Genomic DNA, 16,491 nt, shown 5'->3' with positions numbered 1-16,491 from the left:
GAAAATGGTGAAGTTTGAGGGTGATGTCTAGGACAAGAAAACATCCAACTCCAAAAACAATGCACAATATGATGTTATCTGCTATAGATGAAGTTATCCCAAATGGTGAAAGTGTGCATAAGAGCCAAAGGAGGTGGGATGTTGATTGAAGGGAACATAACTTAAATGCACATGGGATGGGGGGGCAATGCTCACATGAATGAAACATGGGCCTTCCTTTTCATTGCTTCCTCAATTCAAAGCAATCTCCCTTTGGTTTGCTATATTATATTGCTGTGTACATCTCATCTTATCCACCCCTTGTCAAATTATTTATCAATGTGTCCTAAGGACCATGACAACATTGACAAGTGAAGAAAGATGCCATTACTTCATTATGAGCAATCACTTTGGGACCCTTTTTTCTTCTTCATTTTTTTTCTTTGTCGATTCGGATATCTAGCAATTTTTTTGTTTAGATTGCTAAGTGTGAGAGTCTTTGTGGGTTCTTACTACCTCCGCAGGTGAGCAAGCTGCCCGAAACCTGCTCGGATTGATAACAATTCGGTTAATAAAATTATTGGAAATTTTATTTTATTTTATTTTTTTCCCACCAAAACCAGAGATGCTCTTAATAAGTCGCCAAAATTGTCCTTGAATGAAAGAGGGAACTTTGGGGTCCCACAAAAAGCATCCCATGGTCATTGCACAAGAAGTGGTGCCCTGTGTATCAAAAAGTTCCAAACTAGTGACCCAGTTCATGGCCATCATATGAACACAAACATGTCCATCCCATGATTGTTATATAATCAAAAAGCTCTAAACTATGCAGGAACTTGTGGAGTATTTCTTGTCCGCCAAACAGGGCACACAATGGGGTTTGGATAAGTTAAGTAATCAATGCAAGTATCCAACCAATACACTAGATTATAATGGATCAGAATCCATGTGAGATAAAGCTTATATAGGGCCAATTACTCGAATAAGTGGACGGGTTGTTCAAGATCTACTTGGGTAAATGTACCTTGTAAAGGTTACTCTCAAATATTTATTGTTCGTATTATTAGTCATTTGGGGTACACTCATCCATGCAGATCTCGAGCAACCCATCAATATGACAAACTTAATTATTTTAGAATGGAACTCCAAATGGTCATAATTTTTTATTTGGAAAAAGCTATTGATCTACATGTAAATTCTATAAGAAACTTGTCAAACGCTAGAATATAAATATATAATAATTTATAAAATTCATAAATACCTGCGGAAGCAATTATACCGAATGGACCCAATATAGACTCCTATCCCTAATAATATTAAAATTCAATTCCTATGAAACTAATGTGTATAAAACTTAATAATAAAATGATCAATTAATAATATTTGGACCTATCATTTTAGCTGGCCTCTATGCCCAACTCCTTTTAGCAAATTAAAATTCACGATTAATGTAAATTCAAAAATATTCTAACCCTCCGATATATCAAAATGATTTTTTTACGAGCACTACACATTTTATGTTCTCACATGTTTCTAAACTGTTTTTTAGCTAACCCCTTTTCTATCTCTATGTTCTGTTTAGCTCAAAACTAATGACTTTTACTTATTTTTTACTATTTTTATTAACTGGGTTTTTTATTTTCAATTTTTGTAACCTTTTAGTGCTATTAGGATCAATTAGGGTTCCTAACTCAGGTAAATATGTAACTTTCACACTCATTTGTAGAGACCAAATTATGAAAATTCCGTCTCAAAAAACTATGCACAAATTTCAAATAAGGGTGATTATAAACTCCGGACCAGGATTCTCTCCAATTGAGAGGAATTGGAGATGAGCTAGTCATTTATAAATAGGGGTATTTTTGTAATTTTATATAATGTGAATTACAAAAATGCCCATATGTGTAAAGGACCGGCTCCTCTCCGGTTGAAAATCAACTGGAAATGATCCTAAAGCATGGACTCCGGGCTCCCCATATTCTGGCTCATTTGCCAAACAAATATTTATAGGATTCATTCTTTTGTTTCTCTCATCACATCCAAGGTATATGTTAGGATTTAATCATCTACTTGCCCTTCATTCTTTAACTATAATACTACGTCATCTTTAAAAACTAGATCTTTGACTGCAGTTCATAAACTAAGACCAAAATATTTCAGTTTTCACATGGTAGACAATCAACTTGTTGGAAAAATAAGAAAAGAAAAATCTTTCTCGAAAGTACAATAAAAATCGACCGTTGTAATGAATATATATTAATTTTTTCACTATCATGTGATGTTGGGAGAGTGATCTTCGGCAGGTTTGTGCCACTCTCCAATCATATACCAGTTTGTTTGTTTTTTTTTTTCCTTTTTCTTTTTCCCTTCTGAGCAACAACCGAGGAAGGAAGGAGGGGATGATAACACCAAAACAAAACATAGAAAGGGAATATGCCCCAATACAAAGGGATTAGAATGGGTAAACATTAATTAAAAGGGAATATGCTAAATGAATAAAAAGGCCCTAAGAACTCTTAGCACAGATGCTAAGAAAAAAAGCCACTAGTTAAGGCCGTACGAAATGGCGTACCAAAGACGGCACGACCAAGAGGTACGAGAAGGGGCACGGGCCTCGAAAGGTCTCTTAATCCTTCTCGACTCCCACTAGGAATTAAACTACAACAACTACCGGAAAAAAGTTGTTGAAGGAAAGATCCTGTCGAAAACTGATCAAGAACCGTCAACAATGAGGAATGAACTCCGATTGCAAATATGGTTGTGTGCATAATTTACTTACTTCATGTATACTCTTGGCAATATATAATGATACTAGCTAGCAGATTCAAAACAACATTATGATGTCTAATAGAAAAGCATTTTGAAGCATTGTAAACACTCAAAATTCTATCACAGCATGATAGTCTCAATAACTGGTTATATGGCAATGGATCACCTTCACAAAATCCCATTCTTGTCTTACTTGGCACAACGATCCAAGAACTTTAGTTATTAATGCAATTATTAGCCTCCCTAAAGGCCAAAAGAATGTTTTGAATTTGTCAATTTTGCATCTTGTTAAACTCGGGAATAGGCCATTTCACAATCCAGAGTTTAATTTGTTGTTTGTTAATCGGTGAATTAACACGGTATCAACGATCAAAAATCTTAACTTCGAACCTCATTTCCATCATTTATCTTTCATTTCAATGTAATCGTTTGCATGTTGCCATGTCGGGCCTTACTTGTTTCCTATCAACTCAAGTTTTTTAGACAATTAATGCTTTAACAGTATCTAACACTATACATGAATTATCAACCAAACTATATTGTTATGTTATGCATAAATCATATTGTAACGCTTCACCTAAATAATTACATTAATCGCAATATTATTGTTGGCAAGTTTGTCTATTCATATGTGTTAGGGATAAAATCAACCCTAGAGACACGTGGATCCAATGACATCTCGGAGTTATGTCTCGGCTGCTTGTTCCGCATGGTTCCATCCAGCAAAGGGAAGGTCGTTTATGACCGAAGACATCTCGGAGATATGACGATGTCTCGGTCTTGACATTCCAGGTTACGGTATGTAAAATATCCCGAGATCTCCCAGCTAAGATGGAGTAAACATATCTCGGATATTTGTGCCTCGGAGTAATAACACCTCGGTATGATATCGAGTCGGTGCGGTATCTCCTCGGGATGATATTCATTGGATGAGTCAACATCTCGGAGTATAAACATCTCGGACTTACACAACCCTGTTATGATGCGGATATATCCCGAGATCTCCAGGTAAGAGTAGAAACGTCTCGGATGTCATCACCTCGGAGGTCAGCTGAAATGTGCTACAGTCTCCTAGGAAGGTGCCATGCGCCACACCCGTCTCAGAATTCGATAAGGATAGAATCCCAGGAGATCAGGGATAAACTACAGATCCATGATTTATGGGATAAGATGATTATTGACATGGAATCGAATTTAAAGAAGTACAAACGCAATCAACTGCGGATTCAACACTCCTACTCAAATTCCCAGAAGATATGATTAAAATTCAAACCGGGCTAGGACTCCTCAAACTCCTAATCCAACTCAATGTCAAGAAGGTCCGGCCTATAAATAAAGACCGTCACACCAGGTATAAGATACGAATTCTCTAAGCTCTTGAGATTAAGATTAAGGATTCTATACAGAAAACCTTTTAGACTGACTTAGGCATCGGAGTGGGCGTGGTCGGCACCCCCGACGAGTTGTTTGTTCCTTTTTGCAGGGTTGAAGTGTTCGGTAAAAAGTCAGGCAGCGAATCCTTAGGCGACACGTCACCATACCGGAAACTGTACCAACAATATGAAATCCTCAAAATGCCCTTGAGAGATAATAATAAAAGAATAAAAAAATAAAAAAGGTTAAATAACTAGTTTTCTGTCCAAAAAAAATGCCAAAGGGTTTTTTTTTTTTGCCAAATAACGGTTGAAACTTGAAACTTATGATAAAAGTCATTTGTCATTTTCTAAACATTAGATGGAGGATGGAAAAAGGGGTCCAAGTTAATGAGAGTAAAGTGTCTTTTTCCCACTTATTTATTCTTTGGCGAAAGGGAGTAGCTCGACTACCTTCTTCCTTTTGTTTTTGTTTTTGTGTTTCTATTTTTTTCCCCAAAGGCATTTTTGAGAGTTCAAGTTTTAAAAAAAAAAATCATGTGAGACACACGTGGCTAGTTTGTCCAAAAAGACAAAAAATAAATAAATAAAAAATGATAGAGGGTCTCTTTTGCCAACTGCTAAAACTTATGGGGGAAGTCATTTGCCATTTTTTAAACATTAGATGAAGAATAGAAAAAGGGGTCCAAGTTAATGAAAGTAAAGTGTATTTTTTTCATTTATTTATTTTGGATGAATTAAAGCTTCATTAACCAAACAAAGTCAATAAAACACTGGATTCTTGGTTTCAACAAGAAACCAAAACAATAACCTCAACAGAAACAAAGGCAAAACAACCCAAAAAAAAAAAAAAAACAAAAACAAAAACAAAGCAGCTAACCCAAATCAAACCAAAGCTAGACAGTAGCTACTTAACACCATTTATTTACTATTCTTTGCTCGTTCGCCTTTTAAAAATCCCAGTTGTTACACAAATAATTAAGAATTTATCCAGAGCTAATCCTCTTTGATTCTTTTCTTTTTCTTTTTCTTTCTTTTTCTGTGGTGGGAGAACGTCGATATCAAGTTTGGTTAGGTTGTTAAAAGGTCCACAATTACTTGTGAGACTCCACTGAAACCACAAGAGATGGAGGCTATTGCGATAGGTGTTAAGCAAATATTTGACATCTAGCTGCCTGATCGAAATTAGTTACATCTGCATTAATAATCACAATATATACTTTTCAGTAGGTGGCTTGGCTTTCAATACCTCAAATAATCAATCAAACCCACAAAGCCATGCACACTTGTTGATTGCTGAATTGCGAACTCGATCAAGATATTTCCCTCCACCTCCACCTCCACCCTTATGAGTAATACTAACAATTGAAGCAAACCCATTGTTTCTTTCGAAACAAGCAATGTAGTAGTGTCTTTGATTTCATAATTGGTTATCAGCATGGAGATAGACCTATCTGCACGTACACTGTGGCAAAGATGTCCACCTCTCAGGAGCAGTACAACAACTCTTACGACCTAATCAAGAAATGGATAATTATAAGGTTGTTAAGCTAGGGTTGTCAGAATTGCTATCATCATGTATAACCACCCAATAATGACTAAATTAACTCTAATATTATTGAAGTCGTTAAGCAATGACAATTACGTACAGCCTGAACTGCCCTTTCCAAAAATAAAAATTGGGATCCGAGTTAGTTGGATGATATAGATTTAGTAGGTGGAATATTTGAGATGTGGATCTTCAGGAATTTGCAATCCGGATAACAAATATGAAAAAAAAAATATTTATGTAACTTGATGGGCAAGCTGCCTGAGATCTACTCGTGCAGGTAGATTTTATGAAAGCTCTCTTACATTTGTTACTCGAATTGCTAGCAAATCGGATACCAAAACCCATGAAAATCTCTATTAGAATATTTTAGGCCACAGAGTACAACGCAACTCATCTACCTCTTTGAGATGTCCCACATGAAATTTTGGTTTTGAATTGTACGTTCAACTAATCTCAATCATATGGCATACATTAATACCTTTATTTGACACATGATGAGTAAATTGTTTGAAATTAAAACTCTTTCATCTAAAACACAACCAACACCCCCAACTCCAACTACTAATCAGCTTTATCATTTTTTTTTATTAATTCAACTTAAATGACGTAGTGGAATGTTAAATTATTAACAAAAAATAAATAAATTCACCTTTTTCTATAGGTTTAAGTTTTGGGGCAAATAATGATTTAACTTAATATCAAAGTAAAGGTATTGAGTTCAAACTTTGATTCTACAATTTACCTCTCATTTTCATTAAATATTTCTAAATTTTTTGGATTAATGGTGATTTATCTTGTTGAAAAAAAAAAAAAAAAGTAATGAAACCAAAGTATATATGAGATGTTATATAATATCTTAATCGAAAAATTCTGTCATATTAGGAGAAGATTTGAACAAATCCCATATTGATCAGGTCGATCTCTGACTCTTTGAAGCTAGCTTAATTGTACAAGTCATCACGAATGGAAGCATGGAACAAGCTAGCGAGCATGCACGTCCAATAATTGTCTATAGGTGTATTATATTATTATGATTATAATTTTAGGGTTATAGATTTAAATAATGCCATGATTATAGCATTTGAACTGCCTTAATTAATTTGTTGGTATTCATGTATCTGATCATATCTCACATAGTACATTGTTTACTATCCATTGATCGAGGATATGAAATAAATTTCATATATATTTAAGGGTAAAAATTTTCTGTAAAAAGGATAGAATTTTCGTGATGATTAAGTTTATTAAATAAATTGACATATGTCCTTAGAGCAATTAATTTTCACATGTAATTTTAAAATACATGTAAGAATCATATGCTTTAAGAACAGACACAATACATTCTGCTAATCTGATTAAAAATATATGTGAATATCACATTTCTAAAGATCAATGTTAATTTAATAGACCATAAAAAACTCTATCTTGTAAAAAAACACATATTTACGTTCATGTTCAACAAGTATTGGGTTTAATCTTTGGAATAGATCTAATATTTTTTGAGCTCGTAGGAACTGAGAAGAGTTTATTTGGTAGATAGCGTCCCGCTTCGGAGACGAATCTTTTTTCTCCTTTGTGGTTAGAATTATGTTGCCTGCTACCGTGTATGTTCTATGTCATGAGAGAAATGCTAGATCGTTCTAATAGATCAATGCATTCTTTTAGAGATTTTGTTTTGAATTTGATCCAACCTCAACTCCCTTAAGGGGAATCCGTGATTCTTCCATTACTCGTTTTTTACCCTAGATTTGAATGTATTTTAGATGGAAGATCATATCTCCGTTTCAATGAGGATTCTATATATTTCAAGTTATTTCATAGTCAAGAATCAAGATTTAACATTGTTGTATTTAACCGTAACGTTATTAAATACAATAATGCTAAATTCTGACAATAAAATAACTCATCTTTATTTCATTTAAAATTGAGAAAATCATATTTCATCTCGGTAATGATTATACTTCCTTTGCAAGTAATGTTACTCTTTCTAGACGGGTATTAATTGAGAGAGAATGCTATTGTCAAACTCTTAATCAGGTGGCATTAAACATGTCGTATGACAAGTGCTGCCAAATGCTTCTCACCTAACGGACCCGTGAGATCAAATAAGTCACTAAAATATATATTTTGAATTCCTATTAAGTTATGAACATAAATTATATGATAATTAAATCTCATATTTTAAAATGATACCTTTTTGCTAGTTGAGAATGTAACCTATTAGACGTACGTGAAATGCATGATTGGATGATGCCTGCATATTTCTTACCTAAAGAACTCGTACGACCACATAAGGTACTAAAATATAGGATTTTATTACTAGATTATTAACACAACTAATGGTTATGGCCTATATTTTCCATTTAAATGAAACCCCATTTAATTAAATATGCAACTTATTGGATGAGGCTTTCAACTGGGGTGGATATATATGGCTCAACCTCTATGATTACGTACACTCTGTATCTATCATACAACAACTATGTGAAGAAAAAAATAACTTAAAGCACAAAATATTTAAAATTATTTTCACATTTATATCACATCACAACTAAAAAAAATATGATATATATCTTTCTCTTTTCCTTCTTTTATTATTTTCTGCTAACGTGACATTATCAACCTACCTTTAGGTCAAGCTTAATTAAAAAAGAAATAAAAATTCAATTATAAATTAACAATATCACGTCAATTATGAAAGATAAAAGAAAAACAAGTGAATATAAAGTAGAATTTCTCAAACCAAAAAGCATCTAAAAATTTGTCAAACTACACAAGTCTTAATTGTAGGGTTTTTTTTTTTTCTATAAATAATACATTTTTCGATGGACAAAAATTCCCTACAAATCGGGTCGTAGGTAATTTCATACAACTCATTTTTTTATTAATGATATTAAAAAAGCATATAAGAAGCACATATTATTAAAATAACATATGTTTCTCACATGTCAATGGACATATGTCAATCTTATATGTGGGTTGTATGAAATTTCTTACAATTTTGACACGTAATTCAGAATATTTAATAATTTTGTAATACATAATGTAGATTTTATAATTAAATACAATAAAATTAAATTCTTTGTATAAAACCGAGAGACTCCTTAGTAAATAGGATGTTTGGCGACAAATAGTCGCACAGGCCAGCTGGAGGCTTGAAGGACTTTTTGACATATACGACACGCAAAGAATACTGGGCGCCAACAATAAATCATGGGGGCGAATGATATTTATTTACTCCCCAAAAAATACAAAGAAGAAGAAGAAACTTCCATCAAAATTAATTCCATGTCTCCATTAATTTCTCTCTCTCTCTCTCTCTCTCTCTCTCTCTCTCTCATGGTTTTGGACAACGGTGGGTTACTCCAATCATCCTTCCACACAATTCTCCATGCCCGCACTACCCTCACGGATACGCTCTTTAGAATTAAGATTGTTCTAACAGCTCATTGTTAACTTGGCAAACCCTACGACCACTTCGGTCTTTAAGCATCAAACGCCCTTTCGTCTCCCACTAGAATATAACTTTTCAATGTGGCATTATGGCATGTCACTATCTAATTGGCTATGACGTGAAAACACACTTGCATGCAATTATTTCCATCAAGCCTTTGAATGGCACAAACAATTTTAAATAGAGTAAAAACTTAAAAAAAAAAAAAAAAACCTTTGAATACTTTCGAAAGCACTAGGATCAAATTTGATATAAGGCAAAATCACGTTTTCCTAGGCTTGGCAATTCGGGTTGTCGTGTCAACCCGTCGGATTAGTGTGTCAACTCGTTTAGCTAATTTGATAAAAAAAAATGTCATTAACGCGTCATAAATATATCATAAATGGGTTGATGGGTCATAAACGGATTATAAATGTATCACAAATAGATTGACGGGTCATAAACAGGTTGACGGGTCATAAACGAGTTATAGCTTAAATTTAAACCCTATATATTTGCGTCGTATTCGTATCGAATTCGTGGGTCGTGTCAAAATTGTCAAGCTTATGTTTTCCCTTTATAAGATTGAATTTTACAATTATTTGTCTGAATTATTAAATAATTTGGACAAATAAACAATTCGGACAAATAAGATGAAAAATCTCATATAGGGCTCACATTATCGACCAAATAGTCAAACAACCAAAAAATCATTTAAGTATGTCTATGTTATATTGGATATTAAATCGTCTGTCTAAATTAATAGCAATTTAGATACCTTGGCATCGGCTGCAAGTCTATGTAGTATGTATACCTAATGCCTGGTGGTATCCCCCACAGGCCACAGGGCACAGACCTAGAAAGCAAAAAGAACTAGAGGCCCATGTGGCATGGGGTTGATAAGTCACCATCTGACACGTGGAAGGGTGCCAGCGTGTTGTTCAGTGGGTGCCAGCAGGCAGTCAAGGGTGGGATTCTTAGAATCATTGGAGTTTGTGGGGGCGCAGTCCCATTCATTCAGGACACCAGCCTGGTTGGATTAGGGCAGTGCAGTGGCGGCAGGGTCACATGGTGCCTTACTGCCATTTGTTTATTGCGGCAGCTGGCCACCCCACATCACGACATGCCTCATTCTCGAGGCTTAAGACATATAGAACACACTTCTTTTTCCTCTTTTACCTTTCCAAATTCAAATTTTTTGTCTGATCAATTTATCCTTTTCTTGGTATTTGAGCAGATTCTGGGTCCCAACGATAGACATCTCAACCGGGGTGGACTAAGTCTTTTTACAATTATTTATTTAAATTTTAAAAAAATTAGAGTCAATAATTATAAAAATTTATTTATGAGATTCACCGACTGAATAAGTACTTAATTTTTATTCGGTCATATGAGTTTTATAAGTGGGCTCTCATAATCACATGCTCAAATTATCTTAAATTCAGATAAATAATTATAAAGAATCTTAATCTGCAAAAAAGTCTTATTTGTTCTTGAACAGTTAGTTTTTTTTTTTTTTTTTTTTTTTTTTTTTTTTTAAAAAAAAAAAAAAGATAAATAGGTCTTATAGTAATAGGATGGTGTCATATTTATTGTATGAACAAAAAAAATATATATATATATATATATATCTATTTGAGCAGGACATACTAACTACTACCCTACCCACATCCAATGAAAAATGATGCAATTCATAAAAAAATATAGAAATCTTCTTAAGACTTGCATATTCTAAGAAGTTAAACATCTAAATTAGTGAAATATGCTAAAAGTTATTGTTAGATTGTGTATATTGTCCTACATTTTCTGAAATAAGAAGAAAATGTTGCTTGCATTTTAAGCTTGAAATACTTTCTTTTAGTGGAGAGTTTTTGTGGCTGCAAAAATAAAATAAATTTTCTCTGATAAATGGTACCATCAATAATAGCTCCAATGATTGTCATTCTCAATATGAAGTTGAAAAGGAATAAGCAAAGCCCCCCCCCAACTCAAGAAACAACATTACCACATTGCTATCAACTGATATCAAAATATTGGTCTACAATGATATAATTGTAACTTCTATTATTGTTTGATTCCAACAATTGATCCAATTATGTGTGGATAAAAATTGAACTCAGCCACATCAATTTTAGCCACTTCTAAAAAGGATACAACTTGAATTAGAGATAATTTATTTTTATGGTCACGTGTTTTTAAAATAATAATTGGATCAAAATTTAATAGTGATTCATATCAAATCTAATGATAATTTTCAAAGCTACTTCAACTTTAAGAAGATAATAAAATAAAATATAAAAAGATTGTCCATAGCATTACTCGTATATATATATATATAATATGTGACAATATATTCATCATATGATAATATATGCACGATTAAATACAATAAAATTTACTTTAAAGGATCCTATTCCCTCACATAGCAAGGCTTTTGAAGTCAACAGAACAACTCCAAGAGTTGAGTTCTCCCTTCTCACCCATAATTTTCAACTTTGAATGCCTATTTGAATAAGTAGGTGGAGAATTTTAATTAATATGAAAATGGCAGGGGCTTAACTGTCATTGTCTCAAAGGCAAACATAGAATATATAATTCCAGTTCATATGAAACCATGGACAGGAGCACTTTAGATTAAATTAACAACAAATTCCACTTGGACAGAAGTAACCAGCCACTTTAAATCAAGCCCAAGAAGCTGTCCAAAGACACGGCATATAATTTCAACATAACGCGTATGAATTCGTCGGTCTCGGCGTTCCCGCCGCCTATCTTCCTCTCCCTTTCTCTCTCTGAAACATATTTTCTCTCTGTGTCTCTCCGTGTCTGAAAAGCTTGCAGAGAAAGCAAAGCCAGCGAGCTTATACAGAGTAAAACAGAGCCTTTCTCAGGAAGAAGAAGAAGAAGAAGAAGAAGAAGAGCCTCTGTGGCTCTCATTCTGTAATGGCGAAGTCAAAGTGCAGCAACGGCAAGAGGGTCTCCGTCTCGTACATCTCAGTCCCATCTCAGATAATCAACTCTTTGTCATCATCTTCTCTGCAGTCTCTCCTTCTCTCACCTAAGAAAACTTCAAGGAGCAACAACAGGTTCCTCAGCTTCAAAAGCCCAAGACTTTGGTTTCTCATTCTCTTTCTCTTTAGCCTACTTGGTATGTTAAAGTTGGGCTACAATCTTGACCTTTTGATCCCATTTTCTCCATACCCATGTACTACAAGCACTCGAACACAGGGCTTAATCTCAAGTGGGTATTCAAAATCAGAGCTTGCTTTTGCATCCGAGAGTGGAAAAGGTAGTAAAAATGATGAGAAAGATGAGGTCTTGAATGGTTATTCAAAACTAGAGGTGGGTAATGGAGCAAACAGTGAGAATAATGATGAGAAAGTTGAGGAGAGTGAGTTTTGGAAGCAGCCAGATGGGTTGGGCTACAAGCCTTGCTTGGTGTTCAGCCGGGATTACAGGAGAGCCAGTGAGGGGATTGTAAAGGACAAGAGAAAGTATCTGATGGTTGTGGTTTCTGGTGGAATGAATCAGCAGAGGAATCAGATAGTTGATGCTGTGGTTATTGCTAGGATTCTTGGGGCTGCTTTGGTTGTTCCCATCTTGCAAGTCAATGTCATTTGGGGTGATGAAAGGTATTCTACCTTGCATTTTTGTTCCAAAAATATTGCCATTTGGATTCAACTTAGCAGACTTCGTTTTCCCCTTATCTTTGAACTTTTATGACAAGTTCGCCTAATTTAGTAGTTTATGACATTTCAATATAATTCAAGCAAGCTTCAATTTTCCATCACGATTGATGTTGATTAAATTTCTTTCCTTTTTTTTTTTTTTTTTGTGAATTGTATATAGTGCGTTATGGATTCTACAGTGCAGGGAGTATTGACACATTTTGTTTTGATGGGTGTAGTGAATTCGCTGATATATTTGATTTGGAGCACTTCAAGAGAGTTCTTGCCAATGATGTGCGAATAGTATCATCCTTACCATCAACACATCTAATGACAAGGCCGGTGGAGGGGAGTCCACCACTTCACGTCTCCCCCCAATGGATCCGTGCACGCTACCTCAAACGGGTATGGGTGATTTCTGTATATCTGCTTTAGAGTAGTTGTACAAGCTTTCCTTATAGAAGTGTTGGTTTGGAAAAGGAAAAGAAAGGTGAAGAAGACAAGACAAAAAGAAGTGCCTTTGGTTTGGAATGTGTATTTAGTTCTAAATGTTATGATCAATTTTAGTTTTCTGCTGATATTCAAAACAAACTCGCTTTCATTTTCTTCATTCATGTTCTTCTTATTCAATATAGATTATGTTGTCTGTTCTGTATTGTGGAGAACAGTCTTCTAGTGGATGCCAATTTCGAAAAAAAAAAAAAAAAAAAAAACTCACTTGTTGCAATTTCTGCTGGTTTCTGCAGCTTAATAGAGAAGGGGTTTTGCTTTTACGTGGCTTGGATTCAAGGCTCTCTAAGGATATTCCCTCTGATCTGCAGAGGCTTCGATGCAAGGTATTGCAGGTTTTCATTCTTGTTGACATCACTCCATAAGACCCTTGAGCTTGCATTTTTTCCCCTCCTCATAGTTGATGTTAGAATATTTTCTATGTTAGGCTATTTTCCACCTATCATAAATTCCCTACCTTAGTTAGCCTACCTTAGCTTCTCTATAAATACCATACATTGTAAAACAATTTCATGCAGTTGAATACAATAAAGATGTAGCCGGCACTTCTTAGTGGTGGATGTAGGCCTCTAAAGCTAAACCACCCTAAAATTTCTTGTCTTTTTTCTCTCTTTTGCTTCCGCTATTTCTCCCTTATTTTATATTTTATTATATATTTATACTGTTGAAATGCATCACACATTCACAAATTAATAGATCTTCTGAACACGTGATGTGAGATTTTGATCAAGAATTTCCTTTTGGAAACTTCCCAGCTTAATTCAGGGTTTCAGCTCGTTTTATTTGTTCCTATTCTACTGAGGACCGATATTTCCCCTCTAATAACCTTTCACTATATTCTCAGACTTCAAATTTGTACCTTTTCTGAATATTGCTCGTCTGAATTTCAGACTCTACCCTTGCCTTTTCAGTTCAGCCAAAGTTATATGGATGGCTGATTCTAATCTCTTCGTTTTTTCAATTTCAGGTTGCTTTTCATGCATTGAGGTTTGCCCCACCAATTTTGGAACTTGGTAACAAGCTTGCTGAGAGGATGCGGAGCAAGGGACCCTACCTTGCTCTTCATTTACGGATGGAGAAGGATGTATGGATCAGGACTGGTTGCCTTCCTGGTCTGAGCAATGAATATGATGAGATAGTGAATAATGAAAGAAAACAACGGCCCGAGCTCCTAACTGCAAGATCAAACATGACTTACCATGATCGGAAGCTTGCCGGTCTCTGCCCCTTGAATGCCTTGGACGTAACCAGGTAAGAATATAAATCTGATGGGTTAATGTGTGCTCCAGTGCTTTTAAACCTAAGCACTGCAGTATGCTGAACTATTTATCTTATTCTATATTTGATGATTCTTTTAAAGACTCAAAATTCTTTTATTTTGTCATTTTATGTTTAGGCTGCTTAAAGCTCTGGGTGCTCCAAAAGATGCACGGATCTACTGGGCTGGAGGGCAGCCATTGGGTGGGAAAGAAGCATTGCTACCGTTAACCCGAGAATTTCCTCATTTTTACAATAAGGAAGATCTTGCTTCGCCTGGCGAACTAGAACCACTTAGAAACAGAGCTTCTGTAATGGCTGCCATTGATTATATAGTCTCCGAGAATAGTGATGTTTTCATGCCATCTCATGGGGGAAATATGGGCCATGCTCTTCAGGTAACACCCTCACCATTTTTCCTACTATTCACTCTGTTATGAGTTCCAATTCTGTAAAACACATGCTTTGCTCAAGCACAAAATATACTTGCTGAACTGATCTAGCCATATCAAATGATATAGCCAAAGGGATTTAATCTTATAACACATCTGAACTGGAAAGCCTGTAATGAATATGAGAACATAAAGAATGCTCGAGACATTTGACTACTGAAAATCAATTTTTAACCATGTGCTTAGACTTTTTAACAAGGCAAATGTTAGAATATTAATTTAAATGATTAAGTCAACCTTTTTTTATTAACTTAAGCTTTTGACATAAGTGATGATTAAATATTGGTATTAGAGTAGAGTTGATGAGTTCGATCTCTTACTCCATTATTTATTTTATATTTCAGTTAAATATTTTGCCTGACTAAAAATTGTTGTTTCTACAGGGACACCGGGCCTACGCAGGACATAAGAAGTATATAACCCCAAACAAAAGACAGATGATCCATTACTTTTTAGACTCCTCTGTATCAGAATCAGAGTTCAACAGCATCATAAAGGAGTTACACCGTGACTCCTTAGGGCAGCCAGAACTCAGAACTAACAAAGCCGGTAGGGATGTTACAAAGTATCCTGTCCCCGAGTGTATGTGCAGTGATTCACATACTCATTCCCACTTGTGAGTTCATGCAGAAAGCTTCCAACGTGATTACACGGCAACACTCTCTCCTCCATGAAAAAATGGAACTTTTTTGGCAAATCCCTTGAACTTGAGCCCTCTGAAAACCAAAAAAAAAAAAATGGTTAGTTCTGGGGCAATGATTGTTCTTAGGACTTCGGAGTGCCATTTTTGCAGAACAACTTAAGGTGGCACAGTTTTTGCAAGCATACTCACAGTGATGCTTGCATAATGATTTGAGAGGCAAGATACATCCATGTATCATTTTTTGATTCTTTATAGGAACAGTATTTAGGGTATACTACATTTTATTCTTTTTTATTACGTACATCTATGTATTATAGAGCCATAAATGTGTATTTGTATAAATAATTGAATAAAAATTTCCATTAATGTATTTATTAAATATTGCTTTGCAAGCTCCTTTCTACACAGCTCTTCTTTTTGGCAGTTCCATGGCAAATACATTTTTACACGTTAAATATAGCTCCAATTGTCTTTTATGTGCTCCATAAAAATAAAACCAGCAGAAAAAAAAGCATATTTAGTTCCAGTAATTATTGTTCCCATTATATTTTTTAAAATTACAACCAAAAAAAAAAAAACATTCCTAACAAACAAAGGGGTGGAGCTGCCCCGCAAGGAGGGCAGCCATACCCAGCAGTGGGGTGGTCGCCCCCCTTGCGTGGTGGAGGGGTCCAACTCTTTTGTTTTGTTTGTTTATTTGTTTATTGGTTTTTTTATTTCATGTTTTTTCTATGTCTATAATAATTAATTAATTTTCTTAATATGTGTTATTAATCGTTAATGTTACTTAATCAGTTTTGAACAGAAATATTTGCTTGAAATCTGAATGATGAAAGGCTTTTCACCAATTCAATT

At 34.8% G+C, this 16,491-nt stretch overlaps 1 protein-coding gene across 1 annotated transcript; it reads left to right on the top strand.

The window, feature by feature from the left end:
• The first annotated feature begins 11,758 nt into the window (after positions 1-11,758).
• On the top strand, positions 11,759-16,028 carry LOC133879899 (O-fucosyltransferase 20). Its single transcript, XM_062318712.1, has 6 exons — positions 11,759-12,738; positions 13,014-13,179; positions 13,521-13,610; positions 14,252-14,535; positions 14,681-14,939; positions 15,377-16,028. The coding sequence occupies exons 1-6, from the start codon at positions 12,050-12,052 to the stop codon at positions 15,611-15,613; spliced, it is 1,725 nt and encodes a 574-aa protein (XP_062174696.1). The 5' UTR covers positions 11,759-12,049; the 3' UTR covers positions 15,614-16,028.
• Positions 16,029-16,491: the final 463 nt, after the last annotated feature.

This window comes from Alnus glutinosa, chromosome 10 (assembly GCF_958979055.1).
Source record: "Alnus glutinosa chromosome 10, dhAlnGlut1.1, whole genome shotgun sequence".
Classification (NCBI taxonomy): Eukaryota; Viridiplantae; Streptophyta; class Magnoliopsida; order Fagales; family Betulaceae; genus Alnus; species Alnus glutinosa.
This window is presented reverse-complemented; position numbering and strand designations above follow the sequence as displayed.

What these genes read in the sequence shown, in the direction of transcription:
- LOC133879899 (XM_062318712.1), top strand. Translation starts at nt 12,050, where the DNA reads ATGGCGAAGTCAAAGTGCAGCAACGGCAAGAGGGTCTCCGTCTCGTAC. An exon ending in TGCAGAGGCTTCGATGCAAG is followed by an intron (nt 13,611 to 14,251) that starts GTATTGCAGGTT and finishes TTTCAATTTCAG; the next exon opens with GTTGCTTTTCATGCATTGAG. An exon ending in AATGCCTTGGACGTAACCAG is followed by an intron (nt 14,536 to 14,680) that starts GTAAGAATATAA and finishes TTTTATGTTTAG; the next exon opens with GCTGCTTAAAGCTCTGGGTG.